Below are 21,313 nucleotides of genomic sequence, written 5' to 3'. Positions count from 1 at the left end.
AATACACCAAACTGGCCCTCTATCTTGTTAAAAGAAGCATAAAGGTTATGCTGAACATCATGGGAGTGGAGTGCTTAATAGATTTGTAGGGTGAAATAGAATAAAAAAATGAATGGCTAGCAATGAATATGGAAGAAAAAGTAGTGATATATGATAAAAGTAGGTTTGTAGGCATGCATGATATAAATATATATAAAAATATGAAATCAAGGTGTATAGAGTATAAATAAATAAGGTGGAGATTCTACTTGCAGTATCGATCAGGAATATCATTCCATCACCTGTAGCACAATTGCTTGGTTAAAAAACAACATACATACAAAATCATACACACATTCATGCAATATCAATTAAAGTATCAGTATTAAAATGATTGATAAACCAATCATTAAAAATATATCTATGAGTTTTAATTTTGTTTGTAGCTTTTACTGAATATACCACATCATCTCACCTATCTCTGTGAAGCAACATTTTATTTGGAGGCGTGGAGAGATCAATAGAATGAACAAATGTTGTGGTCTTGAATTTCCAGAATTTGATTAATCCTTCACTTCCTATTGTGATTGTAAATTGGTTGAGTCCATCCACTGCTACACCTCTTATGCAGCCTTCATGAGCTTTGATTATACATACACACAGAAAAAATGAATCAATTGTTAGCCTTCTTTTATGAGCTTTCTTGAATAGAACCTTTAACTGTACTTGTTTAGACTACTTCTAAAGTGAACCAAATTCTTGAAATGGATCTGAAGTTCAATACTAGAAATCTTCCAAGGAGAAGACATACCATAACAAAGCTAGTAAGAACAACATATTGGTAGTCATCGAGCATTTATTACCTAAGTAGCATTACCAATCTTAAACCTAGTTTGATGTTCATTAGTCCTGAGCCTACAGTGACAGAATTTTTTATGAAAATGAAGCAATGGATATATTGACTCCACATTAACTACTGAAACTTTGATTACAATGTTTTTTTTAAAAGATCAGATTTTCACCTTTTTCTTCACCATAACGTCCTCTGTGAATGCCAGACTGCATATTGTATTTATCCACATGCCCTGTTGAAAGTCCAATTACTGCAAAGTTTCCACAAGAAGTAATGTCTACTGCCTTTCAAGAGAAAGACAAAAAAATAAGTTATTTATATCAAGGGGTATCTCTTGAATATAGCAAACAATTTACATTGTCAAAATCTTAAATATTTTATAGTTATTCATTCAAACTTATTTTCAAATAATGTTTAGATGTTCATACAAATGAGCTTTGGAAAATCAAGGTAACGATGCATGCTGTGTAATCTAAATACAGAATAAGATGAAGAGCTGTACTTAAATAGATTTCAGCTTTACATGAATTTAAGAATTGCCTCCAATAATTTAAGAAAAAAAAACTTACTGTTGCATATATACCAAGAGATTTATTTTTGCTGATGTCTTTTGGTTTCAATTTATGGATTCCCATTGAAGATTTCTGATAATTCCAAGTAGTACAGGTTACATAACCCTGATGGCAAGCAATGATACCATCCCAGTCATTTTGACGGGCCACCTCTGCAATTCAATCAATACTCATTATATATAAAATTCTTTTAACTGACAGATTTTTAAAACACAGAGTAATTATAACATTTTTTCTAAATTACAATGTAATAAAAATGTTAAACGAATTGGACTATGTCACATTCCAAATGATGCACTTGAAATTGTTATAGCATATTTACTTATAGCCCGTTTCATATTTTCAAGCACACTCTTGTGACAGTAAAGCAAGAGGAACAAATACATTAGTCTAGAATAAACACAGTGCTGTCTGATCCAGCAGCCTATGCAGCTTTCTCACCAACTACTTGCATAAAGTTAGTAGTTAAAGTTTAGATATCCTTGGTCAAATTTTATGTTTTAATAAATCCATAATTCATTAAATTATGAATTTAATATCTAAATGGTTGTTCTAGTGGACAACTATTTAGATATGAGCCAGCAGTGTGCAGCAGCTGCCAAAAAAGCCAACACAGTTCTGGGCTGCATAAACAGAGGGATAGAATCAAGATCATGTGAAGTGTTAATACCACTGTATAATGCCTTGGTAAGGCCACACTTGGAATATTGCATTCAGTTTTGGTCGCCACAATATAAAAAAGATATTGAGACTCTAGAAAGAGTTCGGAGAAGAGCAGCAAAGATGATTAGGGGAGAGGAGGCTAAAACATGAAGAATGGTTGCAGGAACTGGGTATGCCTAGTTTAATGAAAAGAAGGACTAGGGGAGACATGATAGTAGTGTTCCAATATCTCAGTGGTTGCCACAAAGAAGAGGGAGTCAAACTATTCTCCAAAGCACTTGAGGGTAGAACAAGAAGCAATGGGTGGAAACTAATCAAGGAGAGAAGCAATTTAGAACTAAGAAGAAATTTCCTGACAGTTAGAACAATTAATAAGTGGAACAACTTGCCTGCAGAAGTTGTGAATGTTCCAACATTGGAAATTTTTAAGAAGATATTGGATAACCATTTGTCTGAAGTGGTGTAGGCTTTCCTGCCTGGGCAGGGGGTTGGACTAGAAGACCTTCAAGGTCCCTTCCAACTCTGTTATTCTATTCTATTCTATTCTATTCTATTCTATTCTATCCTATCCTATCCTATCCTATCCTATCCTATCCTATCCTATCCTATCCTATCCTATCCTATCCTATCCTATCCTAATTGAATTAGACATGAGTTGACAAGAATCTCTGTTCTTTCTTTTGGAATTTCTCCCCCTTCCTTGTAGCTCAGAAATACTTGATATTCTCCTTGCACGCATTGCCTATTTGAGAACTACTCACAGATTTTCAGTAATACTCAGTCTGGGGCCTGTGAAGATCATTCTAAACCATTTATCCTTATAGCGAAAATAATATTTACTATATACATATCAAATGATGAAATGTCTTAAACAGCTGAAGTAAGCCAGTTAAGTGTTTTCTTATTGTTTTCCTACTTAGAGGTCAACATCACTGAAAACCAGCAGCTTTCCTTCAGGTTGACATTATTCTTTGAGGAAATCTCAAACATATGCTTTGGTCAGGATAAGTACCTATAGCAATGGGACTTATATACTGCCCCATAGTGCTTTACAGCACTCTCTGGGCAGTTTACAGTGTCAGCATATTGTCCCCAACAATCTGGATCCTCATTTTACTGACCTTGAAAGGATGGAAGGCTGAGTCAACTTCGAGCCCTGTCAGGTAGTGGCCAGAGTTAGCGTTAGTCTGCAATACTGCATTCTAACCACTGCACCACCTGATTAAGGCCTGATATATCTTTGCTATGGCTTATAACTGACTCTTTCCAACTTTAAAATCCTATGAATGAAAACTCTGGATAAAGAAAAAACATCCAAGGAATGAGCATAGGATTTGAGGGATGGAAATCACATATTGCAGTACATTTCAAAATAATCTGGGTAACTTGATGAACTGCAAGTTGAACCAACAGTGATAAGCAGTTGCAAAACAAGAAACAAAAAAAACCCACCCCTAAATGCATCAAGAGAAATACAGTGCCAAATCAGGAGAAACTGCAGTTCTCTATTCTGGATGCTCAGACCACATTTAGAATACTGTGTCCAGTTCACAGGAAGATAATGAGGCAGTAGTTCCAGAAGAGCAGTCAAGAAAAGGTTTAAATTACAAGAAAATAGATTTAAGTCAGGTATCTGGCAAAAAAAACACTTAATGGTTAAGTTTTTCACCAATGGAACAGATTGACTTGGAAATGATAGTACAGTGATAGTACAGTGGTCTAAGCACCCTGTTATTAACACAGCTGCCTGCAATTACTGCTGGTTCGAATCTCTCCAAGGCTCAAGGTTGACTCAGCCTTCCATCCTTTCTAAGGTAGGTGAAATGAGGACCCAGTTTGTGGGGGCAATAAGCTGACTTTGTATAAATATACAAAAGTATGAAGGCTATTGCTTAACGCATTGTAAGCCGCCCTGAGTCTCCGGAGAAGGGCGGCATATAAATCAAATTAAAAAAAAAAATAGTGGAGTTTCCTTTGCTAAAAGTGCTTAAACAGAGGCTGGACAGCCATCTGCCAGAAATGCTGTAATGTTGGGTTCCTACTGGCACAATGTATACTGTAAAGGGAAAATAGCTACATTGATAAATTAAAAATCATCACAGGCAGCAAAAGAATATACGGCATACCAAGCAGCTATTGAGAACCAGTGGAGCAGTGGCAGCCCTATAAGTTTGGAGGCGCTCAGCAGTGTGACTTTTGGGGCAGTGCCAAATTTATTTTTAAAACACAGGTGGGCTGTAGAAGGCTGCTCAATGGGCTGCATGTGGCACATGGGCCATATTTTGTGGAGGTCTGGATTAAGTGATCTACAAAATGATGCTTTCCAACACAATGAGAACGCTATAGCTTGGATCAACAGGAAAGACAAATCTTATCAAAATCAAAAACAAATAATTCCCTCAACATCATCGAACTATTCACTAAGGCTGCATTACTATTACTATTAGTCTTCTCATCGTTCCTATCACCCATCTCCTCCCATTTATGACTGCATGATTGTAACATGGTTGCTTGTATCCTTATCCTTTATATTGATATTGTTTCCTAATTGCTTATTTGTACCCTATGACTATCATTAAGTGCTGTACCTTATGATTCTTGACGAATGAATCTTGTCTTTTTATGTACACTGAAAGCATATGCACCAAAGACAAATTCCTTGTGTGTCCAATCACACTTGGCCAATAAAGAATTCTATTCTATTCTATTCTTCAAGAATAAAAAGCACAAGAATTTCACTTCTCTATACATTGTTGGCTTCCCCCCTCCCTTCTTCCATTCAATTACGTCTGATTAGAGACTACTTGAACAAGTCCCTGCAGTTTTCTTGGCAAAAAAGTGGTTTGTTATTGCCTCATTTCTAGGGCTGAGAAAAAGTGACTAGCCAAGGTCACTTAGCTGGCTTTGGTTTAAAGTGGGACTAGAATTTGGTTTAAAGTGGGACTAGAATTCATAGTCTTCCGTTTTGTAGCCTCATGCCTTAACCACTTTGCCAACCACTTTGACTCTCATTATCGGTAGTGAAAAAGATAAATTATCTCAGCTCATCTAGATAAACAGTGCTAGCAATTCTATCAATGAAGAATATTTATAAAGTTCTCATGAATTAAAAAAAAGCTTGATGTGATGGGTTATAATCTTATTCATTCAAATTAAGCAGCAGTTGCATACCTGTTGCAAATGTTGTAATAGGGGGAAGTGCCATTGTGTCATGACGAAGTCCTTTCTTTTTTGATTTCTTCTTATTTATCGAACCTTGAAACATGATAAAAAAAACAGCTATGTGTGCAATGTAATAGATAATTTGAATAGTCATATCTATGGAAGACTTCTGAGTCCTATGTGTTCAAAAGAAGTATAAAATATGTGGCCTTATGCCACTGGTTACCTAGCTTTCCACCCATAGGCCCCTTGAGGGTACAGCCATAATTTGGAGGTTTTGTGTGCATTTTTTGACTTTTTTTAGAGATTTAATGGAAAAATTGGGTGATATAAGTAGTGCAAAAGCTTAACATAACAAATTCAAACCTAAAACACCTGACTGCACTTAAGAAATAAACAAAATCCACTTGGCCCTAGTCCTGTCTACTTTGCAATGCGGCACGCAAAATAATGCAAAAACAAACGAACAAACAAAAAAACCCTAGTGAGGTCCTCAGATCAATGGAGATTGCAAGTTCCTCCTAGAAAACCATCCAATTCCATTTATTTTCTATTAGAACAGATGATACAGATAAAAATGAATATTTTCAAATACAAAGAAGACACTTTTAATTAAAAAGTTCTCCCATCTCAACCAATCATATTTCTCTGCTGGTTCTGCAGTCATGATCTGCAAGGCTAGCAAACAGAAAACAAGAATTCTTTCGATTTCTGGAAAAGGCTTTATTAGCAATTTGATTGATAATTAAAGTTTTTTTTCCCCCCATATTTACCACCTCATCTGGACTAAGAAATCTTTTCTATAAAAGTCCAACTTTCTCCTGCAAAGGCCTTCCTTTCTACTCCTCTTTGTTACCCAGATTTATAAACATCATATTTCTCATGGCTAGCTATATGATATTTCCTTCAAAAGAGGAATTTACAACAAAGACACATTGTTTTTCAAAATATGGCTAGAAACCAGAAAATGTATTGAACAGACTCTTGATATTTAAATAATACTGAATTACAAATTCCACATTTTTAATATTGTTAGTTCTAACTAACAATTTGTATTTTGTTTTTACTATGACACTCACCACGTCCTAAACTTTTATTGAATCGTTCGTGCACTGTGGAAAATGATTGTAAAGTACCATCTTGACCTATGATAAAATATAAAAGAGAGAGTGAAAGTATTTCCTGTGTAAATGTTTATTTTAGGCATTTTCATTCATCTATGAAATTCAAGCCTTTATATAAGCCACTGAATAAAACTTGGCATTTACAAGTACAAATATGCTTGGTTACCCAACAACTTTTACAGTTACTTCGAAGCTACATCAGGAAATTTACAAAAATAAACCTTCCGTGAGAAGTGGTTACAAAATCCGTAATACGTTTTAGAAATGTGTAAAGAATGAAAAATGTCAAGATAACACTCCAGTTAAACTTGCATCGGCGACAAAGCCAAAACAAATTTAGCAAACTCATTTAAAACTAAACTTTAATATGGGACACTTGATGTAGCAACTGTACCATGCAACTGCAAAATCATGCCACTTTATCCAAAACGGTGTTACAGGTAGTCCTTGCTTAAGAACCCTAACTGGGACCAAAAGCTCTGTTGCTAAGTGAAGCAGTTTAGCGATAGGAGTTCTAGAAGTCTTGGTTGTGAGTGTTAGGTTAAGACTGTACTGTTGTTAAGAAAGAACCTCTAGCATTTCGTGACTTGACCCCTGTCGCTTCTGCTTCAACTCTCCCATCTGTCTATCCCCCTGTCCATTTCTGCCTTTTTGGACACCCAGTACTCCAATGCCCTTACTCCCTTACCATCTACTATTATGAGCTACTTTTGCTGTCTTCTTCTTCCTCCTGCAATTAAGGTAGGCCCAGCCAGCAGTTGCCTCCTGAAGAGCTAGGCTGGGTGTGCTTCATGTAGCAGTTGAAGGAGGAAGACAATGAAGGTAGGTGAGATAGTGGAGGGCCTGGGGCTGGGAGCAAAAGCATGAGTGCTTAGTGTCCAAAAGGGAAAAGATGGGGAGGGCCTAGGACGGAATTGAAGTGCATGCTGTGCTCCTAAATGTAGGGGGCTGCCCCTGAATTTTGACTGCATGATCATGGGGGAACTGCAATGACTGTGGTTGTAGTCCTTGAAATCAGGTAGTCTTCAACTTACAACTATTTGTTTAGTGACTATTTAAAGTTATAGCAGCGCTTAAAAAATTGATTTATGACGATTTTTCACTTACATTCTTGCAGCATCCTCATACTCACATGGTCAAAATTTGGATGCTTGGCAACTGGTTCATATTTATGAGGGTTGCAGTGTCCCAGGGTCCTGTGATCACCTTTTGCGACCTTCTGACCAGCAAAATCAATGGGGAAGCCAGCTTCACTTAACAACCGTGTTACTAACTTAACAACTGCAGTGATTCGCTTATCAACTATGACAAGAAAGGTCATATAAAATGGGGGCAAAAAATCCCTTAAGAAATGTCTCACTTAGCAACATAAATTTTGGGCTCAATTGTGGGTTGTAAGTCAAGGACTACCTGTATCATTTGTTCAGAATCACCATAACTTTCAATGGTTGCTGAGCGACAACTACCTGCAGTCATTTCAACAGAAAATGGAACTCTTACCAGCACTAAGGATCTGCTGCCCATTTTGCCCATGATGTCGGATTTTTGTTGGAGGTGCACTATGTCCCATTCGATATCTTAGCAGCCTACCACTTCCTCCAGGGCCATCAAAGATCCATACCTAGTAAATAAATGAACAAACAAACAAACAAACTGTAAGCAACAAACTAAAAGAAAAGCTTTCCTATGCAAAGTATTAACATCAGGTCTCCATAATGTTAAAATCATTATAAAGTACTAATGAATAGGAGTTTGTATATGATATTTCTTTTGGGATGAACAATTTTTCTCATTATTTGGATAAAAAAAATAATATTACATTCAAGCTATTTATACAGGGAGAATTAATCTCTTTCAATGTTTTAACTGAAAGAAGCCATTAGGCCAATATGAACATTAACTGAATATAACTTATGCAAGGGGTTGCAGTGTTGTGTCAGCATTAACTTTGATGGCACCTCTAACACCCCAATTTTTATTTTTTTTTTAAAAAAAGGACACTGAAGAGGAAAAAAAGTTGAAATCTTCTAGATTTTGAGCGAGAATACTAATATCTTGCACAACTTCAGGACGAGTAATGAAATTATACAAAATTTGTCTCAATAGGACATTTAATGAGCCATCTGTACTAGACTGCCCGGTGGTATAACCATTTTTTATAACAAATATATTTTACTGATAAAGAAATAAAGGGAGACTGGTATAAATCTATTTCAAGCTTCTTAGCTCTCATCAGCCAGCCTTACCCTTACTTGGATTCGAACCTGGGCTTACATGCAGGCAGCCCAGGTTCGAATCCAAGTAAGGGTAAGGCTGGCTGATGAGAGCTAAGAAGCTTGAAATAGATCTATACCAGTCTCCCTTTATTTCTTTATCAGTAAAATATATTTGATACACACACACACACACACACACACACACACACACCTTATTACATGTTGCTTTCTCAGGTAAACCAGACATGAATCATGCCTAAAAGGGCTAATTCTACTTTATTTTAAGGCCACATTAACAGTATGTTGTGAGTCTGAAGGCACAAACTGTCTGCTGCCACTTTTAACCACCCAAACAATTAAGGTAGGTCCCCCCTCCCTTTCTCTGATCCTTAATCCATTGCATGCTCTTGCCTCAATTGTCTGAATTGTTTCCTGGAACTCTTGCCCCTTTGTCTCCCAAACACTCCATTATATTGCAAAACGTAAAGGTATTTGAATCAATTTGGCAATGCTATGAACCTTAATTTCATGAGGCTTTATTTTATTCTGTTTTATTCAGGGGCCAATTCAGATGCAGGTAATCTTCTGCTTTCAACAATTAATTCCCCCCAAGCAGTTAACTTTAGAGTTAAAGGAAAAAAAGAGACTTTGCACCAGGCAGGAGTGCTGTCAGCAACTTCTTAAAGCAGCAATGTCTGTTCCTACTATTATGTGACTCAGCGGTGGGTTCCTCCCGGTTCGGTCGAGCCGGTAGCGGTGACGATATGACGTCACCGAACCGGTTCTCCCCCCCGCCCTCCCACCCCCCCATTATTCTTACCTTTTATTTGGCCCCACCCCCAATCTATTGCTGCCTCCTGAGTCCCAGCTGATGGCTAGAGGAAAAGAAAATGTTTAAATTCTTGCCGCGGGGCTTCAAAGGGCCGCCCTATAGCCAGTGGTGGGATTCTGCCGGTTCTAGAGGATTCGGCCGAACCGTTTGTTAAATTGCTGGCTTGCCCCACCCCTCCGCACCACTATTTATTGCCAATAAATAGTGGTGGGTGAGGGGCGGCCAGCCAGCAATTTAACAAATGGTTCGGTGTTTTTTTGTAATTTTATTGGCCCGCGGAGCTTCAGCATACGCTAATTAGCCCTTGATTAGATCGGCTCCCGACTCTCAGTTGATTTGGTCTCAGCTGTTTTGCGGAGGGCTCTGCTGCTTGTTTGCAAAGAGTGCTGGAGCAATTTTTTCCCCCCTAGCTATTCTGAAAAACAAAACTGAAAGTAAAGCAGGCTGTTGGCTTTACTGTTGCTGCAACGTTGGAAAATTAGGCAGGCAGATTTCTTTTCTTTTTCCTCACCAAAAAAGGTAGGTGCAAACAATGGGAAATTTAGGGAAAAAGAGGAGAGTTCAAGATTTTAAAACACAAAAGAAAAAAAGCTCTATTTAACTAGGGAATTGTAATAATTGAGATACTATTAATTGTATATTGTGTTGAAAGCAGAAATGGTTAAGTTGTGGTTTGGAGGAATATATGGGGGAAATTATTTGGTTTATTATTATTGGTAAATATAATTAATTGATTTGTAGAAATTGGATTGCATGGAAATAATTGGAATATTCATGTTCATATTGATTAATATACAAAAAAGGTAGTTATATAACTAATTGATTTATATTAAAATGTTGAATTTATATTAAACAACTGTAATATTACATAATTAACCAATATGAGGATGGATATAAAAATAGATGACAATGGGAAGGGGTATAATATAGAATAGAAGGGAAAAATTGAATTTGATTAAGATTAGAAATGAGGATGAAGGGTAATATTGTTTTTTTAAAAAAATAGATGAGGAATAAATATGGCAAAAAGGAAATATAGAAATTGTAAATTTAATTGAAATGACTAAACACTGTTTAAATTTGTGAACCGGCCAAATACTCTGTTCAAAGAAAATACATTGTATGTTTGTATGTGTGTTTCTAATTATTGTTATTTATTCATATTTGTTCTCTTTTATTCTTTAAAGTTTAACAATTCATTCTTTATCTTAATATCTTTATATTTGTTTGGGGTTGGCTTTCTTCCCTTTCATCTTTTTTATCGTACAGCAATCTTTCTCCTCAAACCTACCACCTCTCTCTTTTCTTTCCTTCTTACTTTCTCTTCCTCACCCTCTTCTTCTCCTCCCTACTTCCTCTTCCTTTCTCTTTCTCCTCCTCTCTTCCTCCCTCTCTTACCCTCACTCCTACTCTAATTTCCCTTCCCTTCCCTTCCTTCATCCCTCTCTATTGCTGTATCCTTTTATGCATATGGACTACTCAGAGGGCTGAAAAAGTTATTTCTGACCAGTCCTCGAACTTACGACTATCCTCACATTTTACGTTTTTTGCCCTATCTTGTCACCATGGTGAAGAGAAGCAGTTGTGAAATGAGTGACATGGTTGTTAAGAATGCTACAATGGGCATAAATGATGACCAGTCATAAGTGCAAAGACCAGTCAAAAGTGCGAGGACCTGTCAGAAATCACTTTTTTCAGCCCTCTGGGTAGTCCTTTTGTGCATATGGACTACTCAGAGGGCTGAAAAAGTTATTTTTGACTGATCCTCGCACTTTTGACCAGTCCTCGAACTTACGACTATCCTCACATTTTACGTTTTTTGCCCTATCTTGTCACCATGGTGAAGAGAAGCAGTTGTGAAATGAGTCACACAGTTGTTAAGAATGCTACAATGGGCATAAATGATGACCAGTCATAAGTGCGAAGACCGGTCAAAAGTGCGAGGACCTGTCAGAAATCACTTTTTTCAGCCCTCTGGGTAGTCCTTTTGTGCACATGGACTACTCAGAGGGCTGAAAAAGTTATTTTTGACTGGTCCTCGCACTTTTGACCAGATCTTGAATTTACGACTATACTCACATTTTACGTTTTTTGCCCTATCTTATCACCATGGTGAAAAGAAGCAGTTGTGAAATGAGTGACATGGTTGTTAAGAATGCTGCACGGGCATAAATGTGAGGATGGTCATAAGTGTGAGGACCAGTCAAAAGTGCGAGGATCTGTCAGAAATGACTTTTTTCAGCCCTCTGAGTAGTCCCTATACACATAGCCATGGCCACCCGGTCACATGACCAGCTAGCCATGCCCACCCAGTCACATGACCTCCAAGCCATGCCCACAAAATAAGCCACGCCCACAGAACCGGTAGTAAAAAAATTTAGATCCCACCCCTGCCCCCAAGCTCAATACTGTAAATAAAATAAAGCTTTAGACTGTGATTTTTCATTTAGGCTATTTGCTATTTACAAATAAAATCACAATACTTGTCTTTCAGATTGTCTGAAACGATAAGCAGTGGACTACTATCCGGAGTATAAAAACTACTTATCATTTCAGGCAATCTGGTACAACTGAATACAAGGTATATTTTACTGACAAAGATAATGCCTGTTTGCAATTTATAGTCAGCAGGCTCACAGCTCCAGTCAATCAGGGAGTACAGTTGGTAATGATAGCTAACTTTACCACTGCAATTGCCCTAGATCGCAGAGGTGCCATTCAGTACGTAATCGCAAAGCCTTTCATTCCATGTTGAATGTTGTTTTTATACACTAATTAAACACACTTGAGAAAAAAGGAGGAACAGCAAATCTCACCGCTCAATTTTGAAGACTGCTGTGCACATAATTCTTTAAAATTCTGTAATTTACTTAGCATTTCTGTGGAATTAATTATTTGTATAGGTAGTCCTTGACTTGTGACCACGATGGAGTCTGCCCATTACAGTCATAAGTTGGGATGGTTATAAAGTGGGTCACTTGGGTGACCGATCAGATTTTGCAACCTTTTAGGCGATAGTTGGCAAGCAAATGTATGTTCGCTACGGGGTGTTTTGCTGAAAACTGGAAGTAAAAGTTTTGGGCAAAGATGTAAATCATGGTCACATGACCATAGGACATTGAAAATGGTTGTAAATGGGGGCTAGTTGTGGAGCGCTTAAAATGCTGTCATTTGAATGGGGAGGGGGGCTGTTGGAACTTCAGAACTGGCTTGTAAGTAACTTTGGGTGGTCCATTTTGGTCATCAGGTCACTGGGTATAAAATGAGGATAATCTGTACACAGCATGCTCACAAAAGTGCAAGGATGGCTACATCTTTTAAAGATTCTTTTAGAGACCTTTCCTCTATCTGACAGATTTATCTTCTCAAAAGAAATATCCATGCTTGGAAATTTCTTCCAAATCTGTCAATAAATTTTATCTATTGGTGGTTCTCTTCTCTCCAATAAAACATAAAGGATGCATACACAAAATCCCTGCACCTATTCATTTATAATCCTCAAAGGGTTCAAAATACTCATAATTTTCATACAAAAGCAAATGTGTTATACCAATTTGGGGATTTCATATTATTAGTAATCAGAAATCATGCAAAACTGAGAATTCCTAATAAAAGATTCAGACAGAAGGGAAACAGGTAGCCTTTGGAGAATCTGAATAGGGTCCCAGATCAAATTCTCACTTTTGTGAATAGAGGCAACTTATATAATTCAAAGTGTCTTGAGCAGTGTCCAATACATTAGCAATCAGTATAGTCTGCTTTTCATTTAATGCTTTACATAATTTCACCTATTTCTCAGTTCACAAGATTCAACTGCAAAATTCTTTGACAAATAAACCTTTTCTTTTCTTTTCTTTTTTTTTTTTGCATTTTAAGCAATGATCCTATTCTGGAGACAGTGTTATGTAACTGAAAATATAAAACATGTTTGTTTCCAAGAACAAAATAAAGAACATTAATCCTAGATGAAATGCACATAAACATTTTTGGAGAAAGCTTAGGTAAACCGACATAACTTACCCTTATAGCATTATCTGCACCATTAGTAATGAGAAGTGGCTCTCCTTGGACAAATGACATACCCGAAATTGCTGTAGAATGCGCATCTCGCATCTGGCCCAAAAGCTTCTTTTCCTCCAGGTCCCATAACCCAATATGCCCAACAGGACTTCCAGCAGCCAGAACTGGATGCCCATCTGATCCAAAAAAATTGGGGGGGAGGGGAAACATAAATATTCCTTTTTAAGAGTTACTATTGGAGAAGAAAGTCAAGGCGCTTTAAAACATGTTTTAAACAGCTATATTCAAATTCACAAAATTACACTACTCTATGGCTGAGAGTCAGTTTGATATAATGATTAAGGCCTCAGGATAGAAACTGGAAGGCTGTGAGTTCTAATCCCACTTTAGGCATGAAGCCAACTAAATGACCTTCAGCCAGCCATTTTCTCTCAAGCCTAAGAAAAGTACAAGACTAAACCATTTTGAAATCTGCCAAGAAAACTGCAGGGATTATTTCTTGCAGGAGTCAAAGCCAACCAAAACGAGCATACAAAGCCAACAACAAAAAAAGAAGAAAATTAGAAGAAGCATAAGAGTTATTAAGCTAGCAAACAAACATTAATACTGTCTTCTGTTTGTGTTTTTAATTCATAACATGGGAGACATTCTGGATTACTTGAACTTTTTGCAATTCCTTTTATTATTATTTAATAAAGACTGAAATTTACCTGTACGAAATGATATTGCAGTTATGGGCCCCCAATCCTGTTGAAATTTCATCAGTGTTTCATCAAACTTAATATTATGCACTATTATATGCCCAGTCACAAGTCCAATTGCAATGACATCCACTGCTGGTGCCTGCAAAGAAAATTAGTATGCGTAAGAATTTTTTTTAATTTTGAAATATTATATATATACACCGCGTTGAAAGCATTGGAAATATGACTCTAGTTTAACATTTTTATTGAGTTATAAAATATTATAAAATACGAAAGTAAATAGAAAAACAGTGGGGAGGAAAAGGGGGAAGAGAAGTGAGGAAGGATAAGAAAAAAGAAAAAGAAGCATTGACTTCCGACACACTCTGTTGCAGTAAAATACGGCATTAACATCAAATCACAACTTTTTGCTTTTTCATAATAATATGAACCAGCCATTTCTGTAAAGACCTATCAATCTACTTGGTAAAACCCAAAATCAAAGTTTCATTCTTTTCCACTACAAGCACGAAGTTCAGAAGCGGTCTCCAGGAAGTATGATTCTAGTAGAATTTTTTCCTAGACCTGTTGACTCCTCCAGTCTTTTCTATGGCTATTCTATTCTGACTATTTTGCTCTATTTTTTTTAAAAAAACCTGATGCTCATATACATGTTTACGAAAAACAGAATGAGATTTAGTTCTAAAGAAATCCTATCATAAAATAAGTCTAATCCTAGCTGTATGTAAACCATCAAGAAGAAACTTCTCATCTACTATTGCTAAGAGAAGCATATGGAATGCTAACAGATGTGGTGTACAGTAATGACAGTCATTTTGGTTGGTTAAAAGGCAACAGCACAGAAGTCAGCTAACATAAGCTACTAATATTGGTTTTTTTTCTACCCCTAAATCATAGCAACTTTTTGGTTATTGGGAAGCTAAAACTGAAGCGGCTATTTCTTGCCAGGACAAGTTTGTGAGTTTTCCAAATGCATCCAATATGTCAGTGTGTGTCTGACAATCCTGACTAGAGGCCATGACCTGATCCAAAAGTGGTCTTATGTTTTTATCTTAGATTACGTTTCCCAAATATATATATTAATGGGAAATTATGAGAACTATGGTCAAACAAAAATAGAAGCAGCAAGTTAAAGAAAATTAACTAAAATTAATTAAAACTTTACATAGGAAACCTATCTGCATGCTACTAGGAATACCTACCTTTATTTTCCAAATAAATGTTTTATGATTAGAATAGCAAGCTTCACAGAATACTTCTGCTAATTGTCTATACTATAATCTTGATTACAATGATACTTAATTTAATTTTGGATCCCAACTTAATAATGCCATTCCAAATCCTATAATCCAATCCTATAATTCAAATACAAGTTGTCCTCAAGTTATTATCCTTGAATTTATGTTCAGAAATTAATTTCTGACATAGATTTTATTTACTATGCACATTTTCATTGGCACACACTTTTTATATAAAAACAAAATTCCCTTCAATTATTATTTTTGAGGGCAAACTAAGCCATAATTCTGCATAAGTAAAGTACAGGTACAACCTGTAATTTATTTATTTCAAACAGTCAGAATTCTGCAAAAGCTGTAGTAACACTTGGAATTTATGATTCCTGTTATTGATCAGCTTTAGAAATTAACGAAACTTTATTTGGAGTTCAATTCTAAGTTAAAGGAAAGGCTCAATGTTTTCAAAGCACCAAGGCAGCTAACATAGTTTTATTTATGTCAAGTTATGAAAATTATAAAAATACATCCATTACATCCAGTAATTACACACATAAAATAAATGTAGGCAAATGAAGTACATGTAAATTCTCGCTGACATTCAGTTGTAATGGACACCTCTGCAAATTATTCAGAAAAATTGAGGCTTTACTATGTATGTGTAAGTGTTATTTGAAGAAATAACACTTGGTGTTATTCAGGTCTATTCCACACTTGGTGGAATAGACCTGACCAAGTCAACAGTTTCTAAAGCATTCTGAAATACTATCAATGAACAGAATGTAACATAAAGAGTTACATGACCATTTTTATAAGCCTATTACCTGTTCAAGGACTGTCACTCCTGCACCCCATCCTGGAAATGTATATAAAAGTTTGCTGAGGAAAGGAAAAGATTAAGAATTACTCAATGACCAAAAAATACTCACAATCCTATCCAAAATAATTTTAAGTAAAGGACATTTTTTACTCAGTTTATAAACACCAGAGGATGAAAAGTTATACAATGAATACCCCATGAATACTTAATCGTGTGAAATGAAATTACCTTCCATTTAAATTACTACTAAGACACATCTCCTGGGGTGTGTTCATACAATAGAAGAATTGCATTTTTACTCTTCCCAAAAAGTTTTATTCTCCCGCTCCTCAAAAAACTTCTCTTAGATCATCATTGCAACTTGGAAATGACTCGGGCTGGGTCCAGGGGTAGTATTTCCCTTGCAGTGTTGCCAACTTTATTCATTTTGTTTCAGTTATGTCAAAAACCTTTCTTGAAAGCATTCCTTCAGGTATACTAACCAACAGGAAAAAAGATAGTCCTGAAACTTTTAACTATCCAGGGATTACCAAAGTATCTAAGCTTTAATCAGAGACCTTTCCTTAGAAGGGAAACAAAAATTTGGTATTAATTTTTTTAAAAAGGAAGTGAGCTACCTATTTCAGAATAACACTTATCATGAAAAAATAGAAGGTGAGAAACAAAAATAAACTGTCCACAGAATTAGCAACAACAGATTAGAATTTTTTTCACCAGTCACATTAAAGACAAATTGTACCATGTGTTGTATGACAGAGTAGGAAAGTATTTTTTAAAACATGTTTCTTTAATCCACTGAAAAATCCACCGAAATGGGAGGGCTGATTGTTGAGTATTGCCCTTTAAAAATATGTATCTAAAGGGGCCTGGCGTGTAATAATATTACCAAAGTGGTCAGGGGTTTTCAGACTGAGATGAGAATGGGGCTTAAGGCTGAAATAGGTTTCATACACCTTGATACCTGTTTTATCCCTTGATTCCCCACAAAATAGGAAACATCAATCAATTCTCTGGTGGAAATTAGAAATTAGAGTCGCTTGATATTGAAATGGGCAACATATAAATTTAATAAATAAATATTCCTAAAAGTTTAAATAAAGCACATTTTTGTTAAAAAAAATCAAACTATCCAATTTTCACTTGTCCAGGATGCTCCCTATGATAAAAAGGGGTTGCTAGAAGCCAGCTAAATATATAAGACACTTATAACAGAATATTTATTGCTTAAAGGTGGCATTGGGGAAAATTAGCTGTAATTTCTTGGAGCTTGAGAAAAAGAAACAAAAAGATTGCTAATAGTTTCAAAGAAAGTGGTGAACAATACTGCTGCCCCTTTTAAGTTAAAAAGCCGGCAGCTCTTCTCTCAGGATGAGCTGAATTAAGGAAAAATATATTTATCCCATATATCTGTTATAGCACTTCCAAAGTAATTGGAAGAATACGTCTTTCAAAGGGCAAATAACATCAAGGAAGAAAACAACCCAACCACTCTGAAGCAAAATAAAAATGTAGGAGTATTATACCATTTCAATATGACCTTTTAAATTAAATATCTTTTAAGCTTCTGTTTATAAAAACATTTTAAAAAGTTGTTGAAGGGGTGTTGGCAACTGCATTCCTAAAGCTTCCTCAATAGCTTCATGGAAGAATCTGCTGCAGCCTTCTTTGGGGAATTTTAAAAAAAATTCTAGGGAGTCAATGCCCCTAGAATTTCTAGAAGGTGCCCCCATCCTTGTTATAGTAAGAAATGATCTTGTTTAGCTTCTAATACTATACAATTTCCCTTAACTCCACCAGGCCTCTGTACTCATTCAGTTCCATATTTTAAAATTTAAGAGCTAAGTATTAACACACAATTTAAGTCTCTGGAGAGAATAGTTCTTACTTGGATTTTACATTCCACAATTGTAAAGGTCCTTGTTCACTACCAAGAAGTATTTTATTCATGTAAGTATGTGGGTGTAGAACTGCAGAAATGGCAAATACAGTCTTATCAAAATCCAGCTGCAAGTATTCTTCTGCAGAACAAAGAACAGCATTAGTCCATGTCCAGCACAAATATCTATTTTTTACTTTTTTCCCAGTAGTTATTACATTAAACAGACTAATCTTACCTTCTGACTGCACATCCCAAATAATAAGAATGCTCTCATTATCCACAGAGATAACATGATCTCCAAATGGCAATATAAAAAGTATATCTGTCCGGTGACCTGAGTAAGTATGAACCACCTAAAATTCAAAGTACTGCAGTTACTTCAATAAAACAATGCATTATATTTGGACAATAAGTATGTGTTAAATATATCAGACTGTTTTTAAAAGCCCTAATATGTCTCACATAAAATTTTAATTCCATAGATTTAAATATTTTTTACAGTATTCAAAAGATAAATCAAAATATGAATTTAGGCTCTTTTCCTAAGCAAAAACAAACCAGACCTTGATTATACAGGCAGTCTATTGTCAAATAGTGAAACAAATCATCATTCTTCTATTCAATTGTTAGCTGTAAATCTCTATGATGTCATACTGAACATTTTTAAAAGTAGATGTCCTTCTGATGCCCTGGCCTTCATGTGAGAGCAGAGAAATACTTCAGCTCTCCTCCAGATTTGGATAATATTTTTAAAAGAATGCCTTTTCTAGGGAAGCATAGTTGTGAATTCCTACAAAAAATGAAATTGTTTCAAACACGGTGAAATGTATTTGAAATGGTTGCTGGTCCTTAAGTCTCCTAAGTTATATTCTAAACAATAGTGACCTTTTCCAGCTGTTATTGTACTTCCTTCCTGGCATTTTCCTGTCTAGTAGTAGGAAGACGAAGTTACATATCCATTCTATTCATATGCATCTATACTTCACACTATCCTTACTTCTTTTGTACAAAATATTTTGATAAAGATTTGGCTTATCAAAACTGCTGACAATTTTCTTGAACCTTTCCTCCACCCTTTCTTTTCAAAGGGACACAAAGTGTAATATTATGTTTTAATATTACTAAGAATATACGTGAAAACATCATTCTTCAATTGATGTTATTTAAATTAACATATTCTAGCTTTGATATAAAAGCAATGTTTAAATACCTATTTTATAGTTTTAAAGCAAGAGTTCAATAATGTTTTCTTAAAAATATCCAATTAATTTCAGCTGAATTTTCTTTAAAGTATATTTTGAAGTACCTTATTTGGCCCTGCAGCATATTTCTTCACATATTAAGTAATCTAAATTCAAATATTTTCAATACCTCTATGTTAAATATAAATACTGTAAACCCTCAAATTAAAGGACCATTTGGGGAGAGACACATATCCCCAGTACTCCTGAATATCCACAGAATCCAAATTTATGCTTTTTTGTATAATGATGCAAATGGCATGATATCATTTATATAATTACATTATCTTGCAAATGAAATAAATAAAATAAATTTAAGATTTATATCACTTCAGATATAATGGACTCATTCTATATTTTGGTAAAATATCTAGATGCACAGTTTGTTCAATGCATCTGACGTCTCATAAAATAGAATTTCTCTAAATTGAGGTTTTACAGTCATTAAATTTAGTGCAAGGTACAAATCACTGCATATTCTTTGACAGCAGTACAAACCTCTTTGTTGCGAGCAAAAGCATACAAAAGCGCACCACATGATGCAAAGACCAGCATTCGATCAGCTGCCAAACATGTAATATTTTGTGGCAAGGCATTGCCTAAAAGAATCATAGAACAAACCAAAGCAAATAATCGGTTTTCAAGTAGATATTACCAGGAAACACTTTATGATATAATTATGATTTTCTCAACATTGCAAACTATATACATTGTTTCTATGGCATACACACACATACATACACATATACATATAAAACTATACGTAGAATTAAAACAGATTAATTACTAAAGGTTGCATTAGTTATCTGAAAAAGGAGCACCCCATTTACTTGTTTTGTTAAACTCCATGGAATAGCAGTATAATCCAACACATATTGACTTGGGGAAACCACTGTCTTCAGTGCCATTTACTCCATCTTAATTTTTAAGGCAGCAGTGTAACTTTTCAAAGTCTGGCATTGCCAATAAGTAGAAAATACACCACAATCGAAAATGAACTGATTGTCAGATTTAAAAGTTATATAAATACATGAAGATAGCTAAATTATTATTGCATAATTTTATCATTTTAATCATTAAATGTATATGCTACCCATCTTGCTATCCAAAAGTTCAACATTATGATATACTTCTAATCATACAATAGAATAATTATATTATCCAAAAATAACTCCAAAAAGCCTGCTAATTTTCCAGAACAATGTGGCAGGACATGGTCAGTGATATATGGAATGATCCACTTGGCTAGCAATGCCCATTTCATTAAGGATGGAGTAAAGGATGGAATACACCTCAATCAACTAAGCATATGCACAATAGACATCCTTTAAGTCACAGTAAAATTACAAACAAAAAAATATGATCAGACTAATGGCTAGTCAGAATCCCAGCCTGAGCTCTGCCTACTTTCCAAATATTCTCTTATATATGCGCAGATTCTGTTTTTGGCCTATGGCCTCCACATGAAAAATGTGTCTACTAGCTATATTATCAAAACCATCAAGGATCTGACCAAACATTAAAAACTTGATAGAAATTTTATAAAATTCAATGTGTGTAGGTATTATAGAAATTGTCCTGGGATTCAACAATACTGATATGCTGCAATGTTGGTCATTAATGTGTTTATATGATATTAAAATAGCTATACTTTTAAGGGGAAGTTATAATATAGAGATCATTAATGAAAATTACATACTACAAAGATCAAGCTATTTAGAAAAAAATACTACTAAATTAGATTACAGAAAGATTTCTTTTGTGTAACATTTTGTAGAGGTTCTTCAACATAACAGTAGTATTAAAAGCCACTTTAACTTTTTAGAGAGAAAATGTTTTAAAGTTGCACATTTAAGCATATTTGTATTATATTATACTTACTAACAGCAACTATCCCCAACTTCTTCACCTGAAAAATTAATATACTTTAGTAATTTGATAGAAATATAAAATATCTTGAAATTCAGAAACACTTTATAAAACATCACAATGTGCACGTTTTTAATAATCTAA

The 21,313-nt window shown here is 35.3% G+C and overlaps 1 protein-coding gene and 1 long non-coding RNA gene across 2 annotated transcripts in view; one reads left to right on the top strand and one right to left on the bottom strand.

Annotated features, from left to right (window-relative positions):
* Positions 1-18,382, top strand: part of LOC117674635 (uncharacterized) — a 28,629-nt gene extending 10,247 nt beyond the window's left edge. The window contains exon 3 of the long non-coding RNA XR_004593924.3: positions 18,343-18,382. This is a non-coding gene — a long non-coding RNA (uncharacterized LOC117674635). The remainder of the gene's footprint in view (positions 1-18,342) is intronic.
* Positions 1-21,313, bottom strand: part of WDR36 (WD repeat domain 36) — a 36,255-nt gene that overhangs the window by 12,688 nt on the left and 2,254 nt on the right. Inside the window, exons 2-14 of the mRNA XM_034432746.3 lie at positions 21,182-21,209; positions 19,799-19,899; positions 18,295-18,412; positions 18,066-18,198; positions 16,185-16,239; positions 14,132-14,264; positions 13,422-13,597; positions 7,854-7,974; positions 6,309-6,374; positions 5,239-5,322; positions 1,402-1,556; positions 1,002-1,116; positions 455-620 (exon numbers count right to left, since the gene is read on the bottom strand). Of these exons, the coding sequence (XP_034288637.1) occupies positions 455-620; positions 1,002-1,116; positions 1,402-1,556; positions 5,239-5,322; positions 6,309-6,374; positions 7,854-7,974; positions 13,422-13,597; positions 14,132-14,264; positions 16,185-16,239; positions 18,066-18,198; positions 18,295-18,412; positions 19,799-19,899; positions 21,182-21,209 (1,451 nt within the window). The remainder of the gene's footprint in view (positions 1-454; positions 621-1,001; positions 1,117-1,401; positions 1,557-5,238; positions 5,323-6,308; positions 6,375-7,853; positions 7,975-13,421; positions 13,598-14,131; positions 14,265-16,184; positions 16,240-18,065; positions 18,199-18,294; positions 18,413-19,798; positions 19,900-21,181; positions 21,210-21,313) is intronic.

Source organism: Pantherophis guttatus, chromosome 2 (genome assembly GCF_059756535.1).
Source record: "Pantherophis guttatus breed Tessera chromosome 2, ASM5975653v1, whole genome shotgun sequence".
Taxonomy (NCBI): Eukaryota; Metazoa; Chordata; class Lepidosauria; order Squamata; family Colubridae; genus Pantherophis; species Pantherophis guttatus.
This window is presented reverse-complemented; position numbering and strand designations above follow the sequence as displayed.